Genomic DNA, 19,797 nt, shown 5'->3' with positions numbered 1-19,797 from the left:
GAGGTCAGTTTTATGATGCCGAGTTACAGATTTAAAGGCTGAGGCTTACAAGGATTAAGTAACTTGCAAGACCACAAAACTGGTCAGTGACTGAGTCAAGACTGACACCTGTTCTGTCTGACGTGAAAGCTCGATGCACTTTTCTTTTTATCCCTCTTACACCTGTTTCCAGAAGCACAAATTCATTCGAGGGAGATAATACAGCTCAGCTTACCAAGTTCTACTTCCACTGTGTCCTTGATGGGATCCAGAATATCTGGTTTGAGATTAGTGTCATCCACTAAAAGATGAAAACAGAAAACGATCATTTGTGTTGGGAAATCTGAAGGCCTGCTTGCTGAAGATTCGGGGACATGGCCACACTTTGATCTAAATGTTTTGGAGCTCCCTCTTCAAATTTTACCCATAATCCATAAATCTAGGAACTCAGGTTTGTGTGTGAAAAGCTTCCTCTCCCAAATAACTGTGGCATCAGGTTGGTGGTGCTCACAAAACATTAGTCCTTGATTCATCCCTACCTGCCAGTGTGCATTTTCCTCCACACCAGTCCTGCTCACTCACTGTGGACTGGAGCCCCCATCCCTGTCTCTCTCAAAAGATTTCTGTTTGCTGCCATCTGAATGAGCAACTCAATGGTGGAAAAACCCACCCACGAAACTGTACCAGTCAAGGAGATCTGAGTTCACCCTTTCCATCCTTAAAGTCATGGTTTGTTTCAAAAGGAAGCAGAATACAATCCTTAATAAATCATTTTATCCTTCAGCCTCCTGCCACAAACTTTCAATATGCCTCCACTGTCACACTGTCCCACCTCCTAATAGAGGGAGATTCACGGCCTTCGCTCTCAGGGACGTGCACACTTCCTTCCCAGGGACCACCTGCCCTCACGGACACCGATGCCCTCCTGCCTCTTCAATCTCTCTCAATCTCTCCCTCTCTCTCTCTCCCTCCTTCTCTCTTTTTCTCTCTCTCCCTCCCTCCTTCTCTCTCTCTCTCCCTCCTTCTCTCTCTCTCTCTCTCTTCCTTCTCTCTCTCTCTCTCTCTGTTTCTTCCCACTAGCATTTATTCATGCTCAGTCTCTCCATCTTACAAAAGAGGGAAAAGCCCTGCACCTAACACCCCTGCCTCACTCACCTCCCTCCTTCCCAGCCGCATTCTTGGAAGAGTCCCATGTGCTCATTCCCTCCATCCACCCACTTCCCGTGGAGTCTGGAGTCTGGTTTCTGCCCCCATCGCTCCTCTGAGACTGCTGTGGCCACAGTCACCAGTGACACCCTTGCATCTAAATCCGCTGGGCATGGAATTTTCAACCTGCTTTACGTCTGGGGCCACCCCTCTTTGAAACCCTCTCTTCCTTTGCTTCTAAGTTCCTGTGCTCTCTGCTCACCGTCAACCTCCGCATTTGCTTCTCTGTGTCCTTGTGGGAGCCCCTTCCTCTGCGCTGCTCTTGACCATCCGTCCCCTTCCCAGGTCTCTCCTAGTGTCCTTCCACCCACCTGCTCTCCCTGCGTAGCACAGTTCACTGTCTAGGCCCTTCCCTATGAAAGGACTCAGACCCCGAGCTAGCTCTCTCCTCCATCGGCAGCTTCACCTCCTCTGCTGCTCCCCTGCCCACGCTTCCACGGATGCCTACCCTCCCACGGATGCCCACCCTTCCATGGATTCCCACGCTTCCACAGATGCCCATGCGTCCACGGATGTCCACCCTTCCACGGATGCCCACGCTTCCACGGATGCCCACCCTTCCACGGATGCCCACCCTTCCATGGGTGCCCATGCTTCCACAGATGCCCATGCATCCACGGATGCCCACGCTTCCATGGATGCCCACGTGTCCACGGATGCCCATGCGTCCACGGATGCCCACTTGCCAATGTGAGTTCTCACACTCCTGCTCCATCTTCTCTGGGTGTCTTCCTCCTGGTCTGCAGCTCCTCAAGGGCAGGAATACTCCGGGGCTCAGTTCTGGGCTCTGCTCCCTATGGACCCACCCCTGGGTGGCATCACTCAGTTCCTTGGCTTTAGATGTCATGCAAAGTTGACCATCCTCACGTTCACACCTCCAGCCCTAACTTCTCCAGGCTGCTTCATCTAAATGCCCACTTGTCCTCATGACCTGGATGAGTAAAAGTCCTTTCAAGCCTCATACTTAATTTCCTCCTCAGGCCTTGTTCTTCTCCCGTCTTTCCAGCCCCATTAAGTGGTGCTGCCATTTACCAACGAATCTGAACAGAAAACAGAAACATCTTTGATTTCTCTCTTTCTTCTGTCTTCTACCTGAAATCCATCATCGTGTTCTGTTGACTCACAAATCCCGCCACTTGTCACCACCTGTGCTAAGTCTATGTGCGGAGCAACCAGAAGCATCTTCCCAGACCCTGCTGCCCCCATCCCCTTCTGACAAACTCTATCGCATGTTAGGGCAAGCCCACCTACGTGCCAGCTCCAGACCTGGCTCTCACACCTGGCTCCCCCTTTCCTCTTCCCCATTCCCAGTCACCAAGTCCTTTCAGTCCACCCACGTCTCTCCACCCCCTCTGCCACTCCCTAGTTCGGGTCCCCATGAGCAATCGTCTGCTTGACCTCAGCAGCCTCCTAACTCTTGTCCCTGCTTCTGTTCTTACTCTCCAAAATTCATTTTCTACGCAGTAGACAGAGCCATCTATCTCTAATGCAAATCCAGTCATGACACCCTCCCGCTGAAAACCCTCAACGGCTCCCCATTGTTTCGTGAATAAAGCTCCAGACAGTTCTAGTCAAACTGAAGAGAACACATGGTCCAAACGATGTCGGCTCGGCTTCCAGACCCACACCCTCAAGCGACCCTTTTCTTCCTAGAATGCAACGAGCTCCCTTCCCTCCCTGGGCATCCGCTGTGCTGCCCCCACTGCTGGAATGTCACCTGCCCACCTGCCCTGGGCTCGTCTGTCCTGTTGCCTCGTTCTCACCTGGACTTGGCTTCCTGGGGTTTGGGTCTGCTGTGCCTCCCACACGCCCACCGCGCCTCCTTGCTTCCTATGTCTGCCACGTAAGATGGTGAGTTCTCAGAGCCCAGATGAACAGTCTAGGTCCTTGTTCTTACACCCTTAGCTCCCAGCCTGCCACGTATTAGATGCTCGGTACGTAGTTGTGTGAGGAAGAATAAAGGCAAGAATGAATGAGCAAGTGAGAACGATGGGGATAAAGAAAGAGAAGGCTCGAGTTAAACTGCTGCAGGAGATGCTGTAAGGTGTCCCCTGGGAGAGAGAAAAGCAGATCGTGACACTGAGAGTTTGCATTACTTGGAGGGGAAGGTGGTGCAAGTGGAGCTGTCACGTGCTCACTTCTCTTCCCAGGGACAGTATAGCATAAATGGAGCCCTGAGAGCTGCACAGGCGGGAGCGTTCAACTTGCTCTTAGGGTGCTCCGTGTGGCTTGCATCTTGCAATAAAAGAACAGGAGGTAAAATCAATTAATATCTTTACCAGGAGCTAAGTCAACCACTCGAGCTCTTCAGTGCAGAACATGAACGACTGGCTCTGCTCTGTTTTGACTCCACAGGCCACGCTTAAATCAATTACCTCGCATAGTTTATTCATGCTGAGACTTGCAGATCTTGTAAGAATGACCCAAGGGAGAGGATGGGACAAAAATAGACGAGTCACAGAAGAAGAAATCCAGTGGGCCAGTAAACAGATGACAAGACGCTCAACCTCATGGGTCATCAGAGGAGTGTAAATTGGGAGGAAGCGAAAAAAGAAACCCCACTTGACAACAATCGACAAGTCTGATAACAGCAAATATCATTTGGGAATAACGGGAGTCTGTTCATTGTTGATGGGGCGTATATCAGCAAAACAATACTTTAGCAGAAAACCAGGTGTTGATGGCACGAAACACATTTTATGGCACAAAATTATATCCTATTTGAGTAATGGATACACACATGTAGAAAAAAGCATAAAAACAAAAAAATAAAGGATATAAACTATGATACCGAGACAACGCTGGAGCAGAAAGAGCATGAGAAGAAATGGAGGCACAGACCTCAAGCTGTATCTGCAACGTTCTGGTTTTTTTAAAGGAAAAACAAGATTTTAAGCATGTGGAAAAACGTTAACACTTGTTAAAGCTGGTGATAGGTATATGGATGTCACTTAATATTTCTGTGTGTGAACGATTTAATAATATTTTTTTTCCTTTTTTGTCTTTTTTCGTGTCCGGCAACGGACCGCAACCCTCAGTGTCACGCCCGTACCGGACCGGGACCAGCAACGGGATCGCAGCCCTCAGTGTCACGCCCGTACCGGACCGGGACCGGCAACGGGATTGCAACCCTCGGTGTTGCGCCCGCACCTCGCTCAGCCAGTGAGCGGGAACCGGTCTGTATGTGGGATCCGAACCCTCGGCGGGAGCGCTGCCACGCTTCCCAAGCGGCGCACTGTAGCAGTGCACCACCGGGCCGGCCCTAATTTTTATACTTATAGTAAAAGCACACCACGGACAGTGCAGGATAACCCCTCTTGTGACAACTTGAACATGCCAGAGCTAAGCTTCCCTTTGGCGGAGAGGGGAGACCAGTGCTAATAGGGAAATAGTTGTTTGCTCACATTCAAGTTTCACACGGCTACAAGTGTATGACTATCCTTTTTTTCCCCTGAAAGGAAAAAAATTACACCAACCAAAATGTCCATCGATGGATAACTGGATAAGGAAACTGTGGTATATATACACCATGGAACACTACTCTGCCATAAAAAAGAATGAAATACTCCTATTTGCATCAACATGGATGAGCCTGGAGAAACTGATGTTGAGTGAAATAAGCAAAGCACAGAGGGATAAATACCACATGTGCTCACTCATGTGTGGGAGCTAAGAGAGAAAGAAGGAAGGAAAGAAAGACCACAGCAGTGCAGTGGACTTGCAGAGGGAGAGAACAGTCCTTGAGCTACAAAGTGGAGTTGGGGGGGATGTAGGAGGGGGAGGGAGTTTGGGGATAATTGGGTGAGGGACACAGGGTACAAATGCAATTTGTGGTAATGGGTATGCTGCCCATATGAACTTGGCCGTCACATCATGGGCAGGAGGGGAGACACTTTTCTTTGTATGTCATGAATATTCATAACCAATAAAAAATAAATAAATTACTAAGCCAAAGGAAGGTAATTTTAATTGGCCGATTGGGGCTCAGATCTCAAACCCTGAGACAAAAATCTCACTTACCAACGGTTTTCACTTGAACAACAGCTCTGACTATCCACGAACTCACTTTATCCGACTGAGTGTAATCACACACGTATGTGCCCTGGTGATAGTCATAGACTTCGCCCACTAGGATTCGGCGGCTCCTGTTCTTAGAGAGGAATTTTCCATTCTAGCCAAAAGATAAAAAAATTAAATAACTTTCTTTAATCACAGAATTTTTATTAATATTAATCACACCTATAGAAAAATTTCACAAAATTGAACTGAGGAGGAGGAAGGCCAGTCTGAGATAAAGGCATCCCACAAGCTATGAGGACATTGTTTTCAAAAATTAAATTGTAAGATTCTTATTTGATACACGAGACATTTTCTAATACAATTACATTATGTGTGGAGATGACGGAGCCTGATCAGCCCACAAAGAACTATTGAACCTAGTGTTTCCCAGACCATGATTCAGGCCCCCAAGAGTATTCTAGAAAACTCATAGTGTTCTAAGGACTGATACTGAAATTAATTTTTAAAAATACACATATATGTGCGTATACACACGCTCACATATATATATGTGTGTGTATATATACGCTGGTGTATATATATTTATGTGTACCTATGTATATATTTCTGAAATTGACAGATTTTCCATGCATGAGGGTAATATATAATGTTATTAATAATAAAGAAACAGGTGTCCATAAATGTTACAAAGAATGACTGAAGACTGAGAAACAATTACTTAACTCATAGTGAACCCACAGTCAAGTAAGAGCTAAAAGGCAATGATCCGTCTGTCCCTCACTGACTTGGCATCTATTGGCGACTCCCTCTGTCTTTAGAATAAAGTCCAAAATTCTTCACAGTCTGATCTCAGTCTCGCTTCTTGCTGCTGCCCCTAAATAACCATGTTCTTTCCTGGCACCTGCATTTGCAAGTCTCCCACCCCTGTGCAGGCTGCTGCTCAACCTCCACCTCCGACTCAGGAGGTGGCTCCTATAGAGACAGTCATCACACGCTCCCCAGCAGACCCAGTCCCTCCGTGTACTCCACACATGATTGCGCATAGCTCGTTTGTAGTAATTACGTGTTTAGGTATCTCTAGTTCTTAAGAGCAGCCTTTGTGCCAGGACATATATCTGGTCCTGGACACACTGAGAACAATGAACATAGATCCTCTTTCCTCAGTCCAAGAAGGCAGACCCTGAGTAGGAAGCTATTCTAGGGCACCATTCACAGAGTGCCAGGGAGCACTCCGGCGGCCCTGCTCCGCTCACGGTCCCTCACACGGTGCAGGGACGCTCCCTCAAGTCTAATCAGAGCCTTGGAGGATATGTAGAAATCAGTCAATTGAAGGTAAGTGCCACTTTCGGAGCATTCGAAGCAAAGTGTGTACACAGAAAATAAGGCCGAGGAGAAAGGCTGATGAACACAGACGTGCTTGAATGTTATGTCTCCAGTACACAGCGAGTGGGACAGCAATGGGAGGCTCTTTGGAAAGGATGTGTGAATAAATGGACGTACAAGTGAAGAAGAAGGCTTTCAAGAAGGATGGGCCGGCCCGGTGGCGCACTGGATAGTGCGCCGCTTGGGAAGCGTGGTGGCGCTCCCGCCCGAGGGTTCGGATCCCACATACAGACCAGTTCCCGCTCACTGGCTGAGCAAGGCGCGGGGGCAACACCGAGGGTTGCGATCCCGTTGCCGGTCCTCGGTCCGGTACGGGGGCGACACTGAGGGTTGCGATCCGTTGCCGGACACGGAAAAAGACAAAAGACAAAAAAAAAAAAAAAAGAAGGAGAATCACATGATCAGACACTTCTAGAAAAATGACTGGCAGCTGGGTATGGAAGCTCATGTGAGTTTAGGCAAAGACTGTCATAATCCCCTGTATATCACCAGGGTCTGGGGCATTGCAGGGACTCAAGAAATGTTTGTTGAATGATTGTCACTGCCCCTAGCCTCCATGTATAACCGTGTTTCTATGGCACGTGGCCTTCCAGTTTCCAACTGAGAGTACCAGGAGCATATCTCTTACCACCGTAATTAAAAGAAAAGAGATAAACAGCAAAAATAATAAAACAATAAGGATCTGTTGTCGATATAGATTACAAAATTCTTTCTCTTGTACTATCACATATCCTCATCCAAAGGATTACCTGACTTTGTGTAGATTTTATTTGTTCTGTTTTACAAATGACATACCAGACAGAGGTCAGAGTTTAGGTAAGTTGAGAACACTGAGAACCAACCTAAATTTTTCTGACTCTGAGTTTCATGTTCTGAGTGAGGAATTTCCCTTCCACTTTGCCTGCTGACTGGTAGAAGCAGGGATTCCCCCAGTCCAAGCCTCTGGTGGGGTCTCTGTGGTCCAAGAAGGAATTTCCAGCAGGTTAACAAGGAGGATAAGAGGAGGGCCAGACTGGTCAGAGGGGGCAGCTGCAGGTGGGACGTAAACAAGACAAAGTGGTGACCTGATGCATATCAGGTGATCCCAAAGATCAGAAACCTTTCAAAAGGAAGTTTAAGAGCAAGGGGGAGATTCAGAGATAAAACGTTAGAGAACACAGTAATACCACACAGAGATCAAAATTCAGAGCAGAGCTGTGTAGTAAATCACATCAGAGAGCTGGAGAGAAAATGAAGAGCTGTCACGAAGATCTCAGCTGAGCCACTGGGGAGGGCGGGTAACACCAAAGTAGACCTGATTTCCTATTACACAAAAAGGTAACTATGGCTTAGTATGCATCATTAAGACTTTGTGAGATGGAACTCAAAGGAAACATCAAAGAAAAAAAATTAGGGAGAAATAATTTATGCCCAAGAATGATAGGAAACTAATATATTTACAAATGATTCCAGAAGGAAAGAGAGAAGCTAAATTAGCTGCACAGGGAACTCTTTGTTTTGCTCAGATGTGACACAGTCATGAACAAAACACAGAAGAGAGAATACCCACCAGTGTGAGTCTGTGTGAATAGTGTCAGTAAGTCCTAAAAAGAACGGAGGCGTGCAAAAAAAAGTTGGAGACACTAAAAAGCACCTTGAAAGGTACGTATGAAGAAAGGAGAAGAGCAAAGTTATTCTTACCACTAAGGCCTGTTGTTATATTATACGGTATTGTAATATCATCAAGCTCTTGTACTAACAGACGGTAGAGCTACTCATGAAAGCACCATGCACACTGTATTATTCTATGGGGACAGTGCTCCCCGGGATTGGGCAACACAGTGGGGCTCCTGTGCCCAGTCTGGCACCAGATTCCCACTGCCTAGTCTAGGAGGACTACCAGGATCTATATTTCTTTTTCTTTTTTTTTCCTTTTTGTCTCTTTTTTCGTGTCTGGCAACAGATCGCAACCCTCAGTGTCGCGCCCGTACCGGACCAGGACTGGCAACGGGATTGCAACCCTCGGTGTTGCTCCCACACCTCACTCAGCCAGTGAGCGGGAACCGGTCTGTATGTGGGATCCGAACCCTCAGCGGGAGCGCCACCGCGCCCCCAAGCGGCGCACTGTAGCAGTGCACCACCGGGCCAGCCCAGGATCTACACTTCTATTCCTGTCCTCCCTGATGAACTTCAGATTTTCATGTCCATTTTAAAGTTCCCTACCTCGGACTCATTGTTTCAGATGTGTATACATCACCTCTCTTCCACCCCTAATCGAATTAACTTCTACTTCCTCCAACTTGGTGAATGCTGTGAATATATTTTGAGCCAGAGACACTCAAAATATTATAATCATCTCTTGAACACTTCCCAGTCTAAGTATTTAATTTTTTTATTCCATAAAAATATCATTGTCTGCTTCCACCACGCTGAGCTGCTCACCATTCACTGAATATCTCCTTTGTTTTTCCATTTCTGTTGCACAATGTTGCTCTTTGTGATAAGTATAGCTGCACAATCCCAATCATCAACTAACAACATTCTACTTATATATAAATTCTATACCAATCTTGTAATGGGAAAAGGGTACATCATGGAAATTATCGATGATGGGCTTGATGTCAAGCCTTAGCTAAAGTCCTGAGTGAATTATTAAACAGATGGTTTCTGGTCCTTTAGTAAAGGAAGTGATCACTGAGAGCAGCCAGCTTGCATTCACTGACAACAATTATACCAAAGTCATCTCAATTTCCTCCATGAGTGAATGCTTAGCTCAGAGGCTGAGGAGTAAAGCAAGCACATTGCATCTTCACTGTAGTGAATAATTGCAAAGTACTTTCACAATCTCCCTGTTAAAAAAAGATACATGTGGGCTGAGTGATAGGAAATTTTGGTGCCTTTTTAGCTAATTGAGCAGCAATACCCCAAGTGGTGGATTAATGGACCATATGTAACTAGAAGGATCACTCTGGAGTCCACAGCTGAGAACTCTGTCCTCGGTGCTATTCTGTTTAGTATTTTTGTTAGGAGCTTCAGTGAGCACATATCATGTATGCTGATCTCATCTACAAGCCTCACAAATCTGGAGGAGATGGCTAATATGTTATATTTCAAAATCAGAATTCCAATTTCTTGACACATGGAATGATGAGCTAAAACCAACAAATTAGAATTTAACAGAAATAAATGTAAAATCATAAACATGGGTTACAATTTCTAACACGAAATAGAGAGAGTGCTCATAGAACTGTTTGATTGCAGTTCTTGTGAAAAAGACCTGTCTGCCAACTAAGAAAGAATCAACCTTACAGTGGAGCATCCCAAAGCTAAGACAATTGTATGCTGAATCAATATTCTGTTCACAACAGGAAGAAAACAGTTCTACCATTTTCAGCATTGGTTAGACAGCAGGTGGATTATTGCATTGAACAGGTGTTAGGAAGCTGTCCAGGATTATGGGAGGTCTGAAATATTCACAAAGACAACAATGGAATGGGCCATTGTATTGATCTTGGAAGCAGTTTTCCAAAATATAATCAAAATTGTCTTTACTTCTTTCCTAGTTAGAAACATATTAACCTTTGGGTAGAGCCACCTTCCCCATGCTCACCAGTTCTCTATGGCACTTGGCTCACAGAATGCCAATTGCTACAAGAATTAGAACAAAAGGAAATAAGAAGTGGTGTCAGGTCTATGTGCAAAAATTCCATGGAACACGGGCCTCAGAAATGACCCAGAAGCCACATCAGCATTGTGACAAGCAAATGTGGCATATGAGTGAGTTGTCTTAAACCACCAATGGAAATGTTATTCATGGCACAAATCCTACTGACAGGAGGTCATAGCAGTGTCACTGACACCCATATCTTGGTGTCTTAGGTCATTCCAGAAGAGACTCTTCCACTGCCCTTTGCTATAATTTTGACTTGTGTCAAAGATTTCTTTAGTTGAAGATCACGAAAATGCTGTCTCATTAAATGTAATTATCATTTATTTAAGATAAAATCTGTTTATATACAGAAAATGTTCTTGGAATAAATAACAAATAATTCACTTTAATCTTTACTTCTCAATCATTAAAAATTTTAATTAAGAATCTTCAAGCTCTTCTTCACCCTTCCTCAGGCCAGAGGCAAGTGCAGGACACTGATTATCTGCAGAGAGAACAGCTGGCCCCTCCCAACCCCAGTGGCTGAGCGTCAACCCAACCAAGTCTCAGTTCTCTGATTAATGCTACCCTAGACTGGGAGGCAAACTCAAGTTCACACTTATCTGTGGAGCATAGCCTCTGGCCCTGCTTACCCTGAGTGGCTGAGCAGCAACCCCACAGACCTCACCTATACTCAGAGCCTAGAATATGTGGCTCTGCCCAACAACAGATTATAAACAATCACAGAGCCCAGACAGCAGCTTCACCTGATTGCAGAGTCCAGCCAGTAGTCTCTGACCACTGAGCACAGCCGGCAGTTCTAGTCAACCTCAGAGCACAGGCTGCAGCCCAGCCCAGCTAGAAAGCCCAATACCATGGTCTGCTTCTCTAGTGTTGCTACCAACTGACCCATCTAGAATCCCAAGCCAGATTAAGTAGTGAAGACCTATCACTGCCAAGGAACACCTTCAAAGACCAGAAGAGGTGGTCCTTTCCTCAAATGCACTGGCACCAATGCAAGGACACAGGGATTAGGAAAATTAGGGAAATATGATACCATCAAAATAAACTAATAAAGCTTTGATAATAAACTCTGAAGAAATAAAGATCTATAAAATGACTGACAAAGAATTCAGAACAATACGAATAGAAAATTAAACAAAAATTTTAAAACAATTCATGAACAAAATTAGAAGTTTAAAAAATAGAAATAATAAAAAATAGATATTTAGAGGTAAAGAATATAATAACAGAACGAAAAATTTCAGTAGAAAGCTTCAAAAGCAGACTTGATCAAGCAGAAAAATCAGTGAGCTCAGTAGGACACTTGAAATTATCCAGTAAGAGGAGCAAAACAAAACAACGACTACAACAACAAAAGGATGAAAAGACGGCCTACTGGAATTAGGTGGCACCATTAAGATAACTAACATTTGCATACAGCAGGAGTTTCAGAAGTAGAAGGAAAAGAAAAAGGCCCAGAAAGCACATTAAGGAAATAATGGCTGAAAATTCTCCATATCTGACGAAAAATAATGCTCAGGTACAGAAAACTCAGAAGTCTCCAATCAAATTCAACCCAAAGAGTTCATCAAGACACATCATAATCAAATTATCAAAAGTCAAAGACAAAGAAAGAATACGGAAAGTGTCAAAAGATAAAAACATCACATTAAGGGGAGTCCTAATATGGTTACCAAAGGATTTATCAGCAGAAATCCTACAATCCAGGAGAGAGTGAAATGATATGTTCAAAGTGCTGAAGTGAAAAAAGTTGCCAAGCAAGAATACAGTGCTCAACAAAGCTGTTTTTCAGAAACAAGATAAAAATTAAAACTTTCTCACACAAACAAAAGCTAAGAAAGTTTACTACCACTAGGCCTACTTTCAGGATTTGCTAGAAGGATTTCTTTAAGCTAAAACAGAAGGTGTTCATTAATAATAAAAAATTATGAAAGTAAAAAATTCCAAGTTTTAAGTAAAACATAGTCATGTTTAGAATTTTCTAATACTATCAGGGTGGTGTGTAAAGCATTTTTATCACTACTATGAGGGTTAAAAGACAAAACCATTTAAAACAACCGCAGCTGCAATAAATTGTTAAGGGATACAAATGACAAAAAATATAAATAAATTTTAAGATTAAAATCAAAAAAGGTAGAGGAAAGGGAGTGAAAGTGCAGAAAAAAAGGTGTACAGAAAGAAAGGTACCAAAAATATCACCACAGAAAGCCATCAAACACAAAGGCAGACAGCAAGAAAGATGGAAGGAAGCAAAAAAGCTACAAAACAAGCAAAAAAAGTACAAAATAGCAGTAGCAAGTCCGTGCCTATCAATAATTACTTTGAATGTAAATGGATTTACTTCTCCAATCAAAAGACATTGAGTGGTTGACTAGATATTAAAAACAAGATCCAGATCCAACCATACGTGGCCTACAAAACACTCACTTTACTAGTAAGAACACACACAGACTGAAAGTAAAGGGATGAAAAAAGATATTCCATGCAAATGGAAACCAAACAAGAGTAGGGGCAGATATACTTACATCAGACAGAATAGACTTTAAGTCAAAAACTGTTAAAAGATACAAAAAAGGTCCTTTTATGATGATAAATGGGTAAATTTGCCAAGAGTAAATAACAGTTTTAACCATATATGCACTCAACATTGTAGCAATTATTAAATGATAGAAAGGGAGGGATAGACTGCAATACAGTAATAGTAGGGGACCTCATACCCGATGCTCAACAGAATAGATCATATAGACAGAAAATAAAAAAGAAAATATTGGACTTGAATTATACTTTAGAGCAATGAGCCTAACAGACACATACAGAACATTGCATCCAACAGCAGCAGAATACACAGTCTTCTCAAGCACACATGGAACATTCTCCAGGATAGACCATATGTTAGGCCACAAAACAATTTTTAACAAATTTAAGAGGATTGGAATCTTATCAAGTATCCTTTCAGATCACAATGGAATAAAAATAGACATAAACAACAGAAGAAATCCTGGAAAACACTCAAATATCTGAAAATTAAATAACATGTTCCTAAACAACCAATGAGTTACAAAAAAAATTTTTTTAAATCAGCAAATATCTTGAACCAAATGAAAACGGAAGCACAACATACCAAAACTTATAAAAGAGCAATTCTAAGAAGGAATTTATAGCAATAAATGCCTGTATCAAAAAAGAAAAAAAGATCTCAAATAAACAATCGAATATTACACATCAAGGAACTAGAGAAGAAATAACAAACGAAGTCCAAAGTAAGCAGAAGGAAGGAAATAACAAAGATCAGAGCAGAAATAAATAACATAGAGCCAAAAATAGAAATAAAATCCATAAAACTAACAGTTGTTCTTTTGAAAAGATAAAATTAACAAACCCTTAGCTAGACTAACTAGTAGAAAAGGAAGTTTCAAATAAATAAAATCAGAAATAAAAGAAGAAACATTACAACTGATACCACAGAAATACAAAGGACCATAAAAAAACTGCTATGAACAATTATATACCAACAAAATGGATAATCTAGAATACATGGATAAATTCCTAGACATATACAATCTAAGAAGACTGAATCATAAAGTAGAAAATCTGAGCAAACCAGTGATGAGTAAGGAGATTGAATCAAGAATAAAAAATCTCCCATAAAAGTACCAGACCAGATGGCTTCACTGCTGACTTCTACAAAAAATTACAAGAAAAACTAATACTAGTTCTTCTCAAACTCTCCCCCCAAAAAAATCAAAATTGGGGAGAAGTCTTCCAAACTCATTTATGAGGCCAGCATTACCCTTGATACCAAAGCTGGACAAAGACACTATAAGAAAAGAAAATTACTGGTCAATATTCCTGATGAATATAGATGAAAAATCTTTAACAAAATATTAGCAAACCAAATTCAACAGCACATTAATAGAATCATTCACCTGATCAAGTGGGATTTATTCCTGGGATAGGAGATCTACAGATTCAATGCAATCCGTGCCAAAATTCCAATGTCATTTTTAACAGAGAGAGAAAAAACGATTCTTAAATTTGAATGGAAACACACAAGACCTCCCAAAAGCCACAACAATCTTGTACAAAAAGATCAAAGCTGGAGGCATCATACTCCCTGATTTCACAATATATTTTAAAGTGATTATAATCAAAATAGTGCGGTACTAGCATAAAAGCAGACGTATAGACCAATGGAACAGGATAGAAAACCCAGACATAAACCTATGCATTTACAGTCAATTGGTTTTCAACAATAGCGCCAAGAAACCTACACATTTATCGTCAATTGATTTTCAATAAAAGTGCCAAGAACACACAAGGACAGTCTTCTCAATGAATGGTGGTGGAAAAACTGTTTATCCACATGCAGAAGGATGAAATTGTGTCCTTATCTTCCACCATATGCAAAAAATCAACCAAAATGTACTAAAGACTTGAATGTAAGACAAGAAACTTTAAAACAAACTACTAGAAGAAAACATAAGGTGAAAGCTCCACAACATCATGGATCTGGGCAAAGTTTTTTCTTTACTTTTTTTTTTTTTTTCTTTTTGGATATGAACCTGAAAAGACAGGCAGCAAAAGCAAAAATAGATCAATGAGATCGCATCAAACTGAAAAGCTTCTGCACAGCAAAGGAAACAATTAACCACGTGAAGAGACAGTCCATAGAATGGGGGAAAGTATTTGCAAACCATACATCTGATTAAGGGTCAATATCCAAAATATATAAGGAACTCAAGTAACTCAATAGCAAGAAAACAAATTTAAAAATGGGTAAAGGACCTGAACAGACATTTTTCAAAAGAAGACACATAAACAGCCAATAGGTACATGAAAAAATGCTCAGCATCACTAATCATCAGAGAAATGCAAATCAAAACCACAGTGAGGTATCACCTCACATCTATTAGAATGGCTTTTATTAAAAAGATGAAAGATAAGGGTTGGCATGGATACAGAGAAAAGGGAACTCTTGTACATTGTTGGTGGGCATGTAAATTAGTATCGCCATTATGGGAAACAGTGTGAACTTTCCCCCCAAAATTAAAAATAGAACTACCACACAATTCAGCAATACCATTCTGGGAATATATCCAAAGAATCTGAAATCAGTGTATCAAAGGGATAGTTGCACTCCCATGTTCTTTGCAGCACTGCTCACAAAAGCCAAGATGCACAAATATGCAATCAACCCATGTTCAGCGACAGGTGAACGGATAAATAAAATGTGATACACACACACAGAGACACACACACACACACAATGGAATACTATTCAGTCTTAATGAAGAAGGAAATGCTGTCATTTACAACAACATAGATGAACCTGGAGAACATAATGCAAAGTGAAATAAGCCAAGCATAGAAAGACAAATTCCACATGATCTCACTTATATGTGGAATCTGAAAAGGTTAAACTCATAGAAGCAGAGAGTAGAATGATGGTTGCCAGAGGCTGGGGGAGGGGGGAATGGGGTGGTGAGAAGGGATTGGAGAGTTGATGGTCAAAGGGTACAAAGTTTCATTTAGACAGAAAGAATAAATTTTGAGATCTACTGCACAGTAGGGTCAATAATAATATATTGTATATTTCAAAATAACCAAGAGAATAAATTTCAAATGTCTTGCCACAAAAAAAATGATAAGTGAGGTGATGAGTATAGTAATTAGCTTGATTTAATCATTCCATACTGTATATATATATCAAAACATCACTGTGCCCCATAAATGTATACAATTATGATTTGTCAACTAAAAATAATTTTAAAATTAAAAAATAAAATGTTGAAAAAAGAATCTCCAAGCCTACATTTTTTTGATGTGTCTATTGAAAATATTTTGGAACCGTCCAGAGACTTTAAGCCCATGGATTTATTTTAGTTGGATACTCTGTGCATCTGGTGGGTATATCTGGTCAGCAGCTTCATTTGAATTCAATAAAGCCATGTTTTCATCATCTTAAGCCAGTGTCAGTTTCATCTCTTGTCTGTCTGAAGTGTGACCTACCCACCACCTGAGAACCTGGGGTTTAGCACGAAGAAAAGGGCATCAGTTATAGTGATATACTACTGCCATGAGGTTTGTGACTTCCACGTTACTGTGTGCATGCACATGTGTGCAATTCATGAGACATAACCTGACCTGGGACCTGTCCAAATCAGAATCAGAAGGTACAATTTTTTTTTTTTTTTGTCTTTTGTCTTTTTTCCTGACCGGTAACGGGATCGCAACCCTCGGTGTCACGCCCCGTACCGCGACCGGCAACGGGATCGCAACCCCCGGTGCTGCGCCTGCACCACGCTCAGCCAGTGAGCGGGGACCGGTCTCCACATGGGACCCGAACCCTCGGCGGGAGCGCCGCCATGCTCCCAAGCAGCGCACTCTCCAGTGCGCCACCGGGCCGGCCCAGAAGGTACAATTTTAATAACAGCCATTGTTCCCCTACTTTTAGGACAGTTGCCTGCCTGTTCACCATTAAACACATGCTGACGTTTGCACTCAAAGCCCCAGAGAAGTGAAAAAAAGCTTCCTTTTGTGAATGTCATACAACTTTAGGGTTTGGCTTATAAAAGCAATATACAGGTACTATTATGTGGCTTCTGCTCACCTGCAAGTAAAAATAGCTTTCATTTCAGGTATACAGTCATTGAAGATTCAAACACATTTCCATCTGAAATAACTGGGGCCAGGCTGCTTTACTGGGAGGAACAGCCCACCTAGACAGCAAGGTGTCTGTCATCCCATATTACACATACTTTGAATCAAGGGAAGTATTGTTCTTGAGAGAGAACTAAAAATAATGAACAAAACTATTGGCTTTTCTTACTAACCTCATTTTAGAGGTTATGAAATTAAGATGTTTCTTAAATTAGGATTTTATTGAGGCCAACATTCTTTTAAAGTCATTTTAAAATACAAATGCAGGGCCATCAGCCACATCCTTCACCCTGTCTGTGCACTTACTTTTATAATGGACATAGTAACACCAGCCTATCTACCATCGCAGACTCTTGAGAATCAAGTGAGGGAACGCCTTCTCATACCACAGTAACTGGAGGTTTGGAGTGCATAAAACCACCAGAAAAACGTGGTATACCTTCCTGACTTTCATCAGTGACAACTTAAAATGAGATATTTAGGGGCAGACCCGGTGGCGCACTGGATAGTGCGCCGCTTGGGAAGCGCGGCGGCGCTCCCGTCCGAGGGTTCGGATCCCACATACAGACCGGTTCCCGCTCACTGGCTGAGCAAGGTGCGGGAGCAACACCGAGGCTTGCGATCCTGTTGCCGGTCCCCGGTCCGGTACGGGGGCAACACTGAGGGTTGCAATCCATTGCCGGACACGGAAAAAAGACAAAAGACAAAAAAAAAAAAAAAATGAGATATTTATATGAACAAACACATACATTATGAAGTTGAATTTTAAATTGTGCATGATTTTTAAAGCAAAGTATTGGACTTGAAACAGTTAATGTGATTGTAGGAGACAATTTAGATTCTATTCCCAGATTCCACCACCCAGACATCAAGTGCCATGGGCTCTGCTGGAGGAGATGCTGAAGTAACATTTATACTTCTACGTTTGCCAGCACTTGGAAACACTATAACCACAATGAAATGTGAAGCGTTTTTGTTATGGAAGTTCACTCACATGTGGCTCATAATTCATCATTATTATGAAACTTGCTTTTGTTTGCTTTTTCTCTTAGCACTGTATTCCCTCCTCACCGTCTCACCTGTGCAAGATACCTGTCACCAGGACTACCCTGCGTTTGTCCTAATTGTCCCCCAGATGTGTCCTCTTTGGGAAGTGTTCCAGTCTCCTAGTTCTTTCACAAGGCTTTCAAGACTTACTCATTGGGTTCTCCCTTCCCCTTAGCAATGCCCAATGCTTTCCAAAGACAGTAAAAATGAACAAACCTGTCCCTCTGCACTAGCAGATGTTAGTAAGTTTACGTCTTACCTCACGTGTAATATACTTGAATGTTAGAAATATTCCTGGCATTGGTAAAAAGAATGGTTCTACTAAGTAGAATACTAGGCTCTGTAGCTACCAAAAAGGCAAGACCGTTTTAGAAAATCAGGTCTCCTGCATGGGCACAGGTCCAGCCTTCGGAAAGCTCTAGACCTCAGATTCTCAAGCACACATTTCTGTAAAGTATATACAGAGATATTACCATAAAAATAATGCTGTTATACCAGTTTCAGAGAATTCATTCTTACCTGGTACCAGGTCACCTCTGGACTTTGTGCATCACTTTGGCATCTGAGACTGGGGCAGTAAATGAAGTGCATGCTACCGAGAAGTAGGTATTGCGTATGGGATACAGAGTTATCACAGGATGCGTTCATCTGGGGTTTAACTTCTAAGACCGTCTTGACACAACAGGTCACATTCTGGGTGCTCCTAGAAGATTAACAAGGTCCTGTGAATATAAATATTTTATCAGGATGATAGCGGATTGGGGAATGTTTTCAGATAGGAATGCATTTGAGATGTACCTAATCCTGGGACTACAAATATATGACCCAGCACTATTCACTGGGGTCAAAAAACGGAGATTGCTCTTGTCCTGAATGATGTGAGAATAGTTTTTGGTAATTTCCTTTAATAGTTCTCCATTCCGAGGTTGTAGGTACCACTGAACATCAGGTAGGTCCTTGCTACCACCACAGGGCAGGCGTTCAGGTGAGAGTTGACGTCTGCGATAGAAATGGGATTGCTGTGGCTCTGGCAAATCACAGAATAAGACAAACTCCTCTTCACTCCCTGCAGAATACGTCCAAAGGAGTTTTTTGGTGGAACAATCTGAAAATCACAATAAACAAAGCAACATAGAAACACATCAGAAAATGGAATTCTAATATGTTTACAAACAGGATTTGATTTAACAAGGGATTAGGCTTCCTTGTGTGTCCTTCACTCTTCCCATTTTGTAGGGTAAAAGAAGTTCAAGCTCTGCGTGAGGTCCACGTGTCCCAGGAGACTCCAGCATCACCAGAGCAGCTGGGGTTCCTGTGAAAGATGGTGGAACCATTGTTCAGTCCTATGCAGCTGCTCCTCCTGAACCCCAGCTACGGTCTCTGGGTTCCCATCAGTGTGTGGCATCAGCTGAAAGCTGTTAACCCCAATGATTCTTCTCCTACTCCCTTCTTGACAGTAGGAAGGAAATGCTGTGTATTAATGTCACACTTCTGATATATCATATTATCTGTCACTTTAAACTTTGACCACAAGACTCACAGAGTTAACATGAAAAGTGAAAACCCCTACCTGAAATATTAAATCCTTTAATCCTGTCTCCTGCGACAAGCCAAACAAATATCCAACTCAAATAAAGCATTGTTCTCCCTTGTTCCTGTCATCACTGCAATGACCTTGTTCTATCGCCAGAGCAGAGCACGTTGAGCTCAGAGCTCCGCCCTGAGAATCCTCTTCATTTCTGTAAATCAAGAAATGGGAAATGGAGAAATCAGAACCACTGACCAAAATGCAAGTCACACAGGAAGCTTTGAAAGGGCAAATCCTACCCAGAGGGCCTTCACATGCACAT

At 42.4% G+C, this 19,797-nt stretch overlaps 1 protein-coding gene across 1 annotated transcript in view; it reads right to left on the bottom strand.

Moving 5' to 3' along the window:
* Positions 1-19,587, bottom strand: part of IL18RAP (interleukin 18 receptor accessory protein) — a 28,509-nt gene extending 8,922 nt beyond the window's left edge. The window contains exons 1-5 of the mRNA XM_008592103.1: positions 19,518-19,587; positions 18,746-19,052; positions 18,467-18,650; positions 5,206-5,356; positions 215-280 (exon numbers count right to left, since the gene is read on the bottom strand). Coding sequence (XP_008590325.1) covers positions 215-280; positions 5,206-5,356; positions 18,467-18,650; positions 18,746-19,052; positions 19,518-19,587 — 778 coding nt within the window. The remainder of the gene's footprint in view (positions 1-214; positions 281-5,205; positions 5,357-18,466; positions 18,651-18,745; positions 19,053-19,517) is intronic.
* Between the last annotated feature and the right edge of the window lie 210 nt (positions 19,588-19,797).

The sequence above is a fragment of the Galeopterus variegatus genome, unplaced genomic scaffold, assembly GCF_000696425.1.
Source record: "Galeopterus variegatus unplaced genomic scaffold, G_variegatus-3.0.2 Scaffold7595, whole genome shotgun sequence".
Classification (NCBI taxonomy): Eukaryota; Metazoa; Chordata; class Mammalia; order Dermoptera; family Cynocephalidae; genus Galeopterus; species Galeopterus variegatus.
This window is presented reverse-complemented; position numbering and strand designations above follow the sequence as displayed.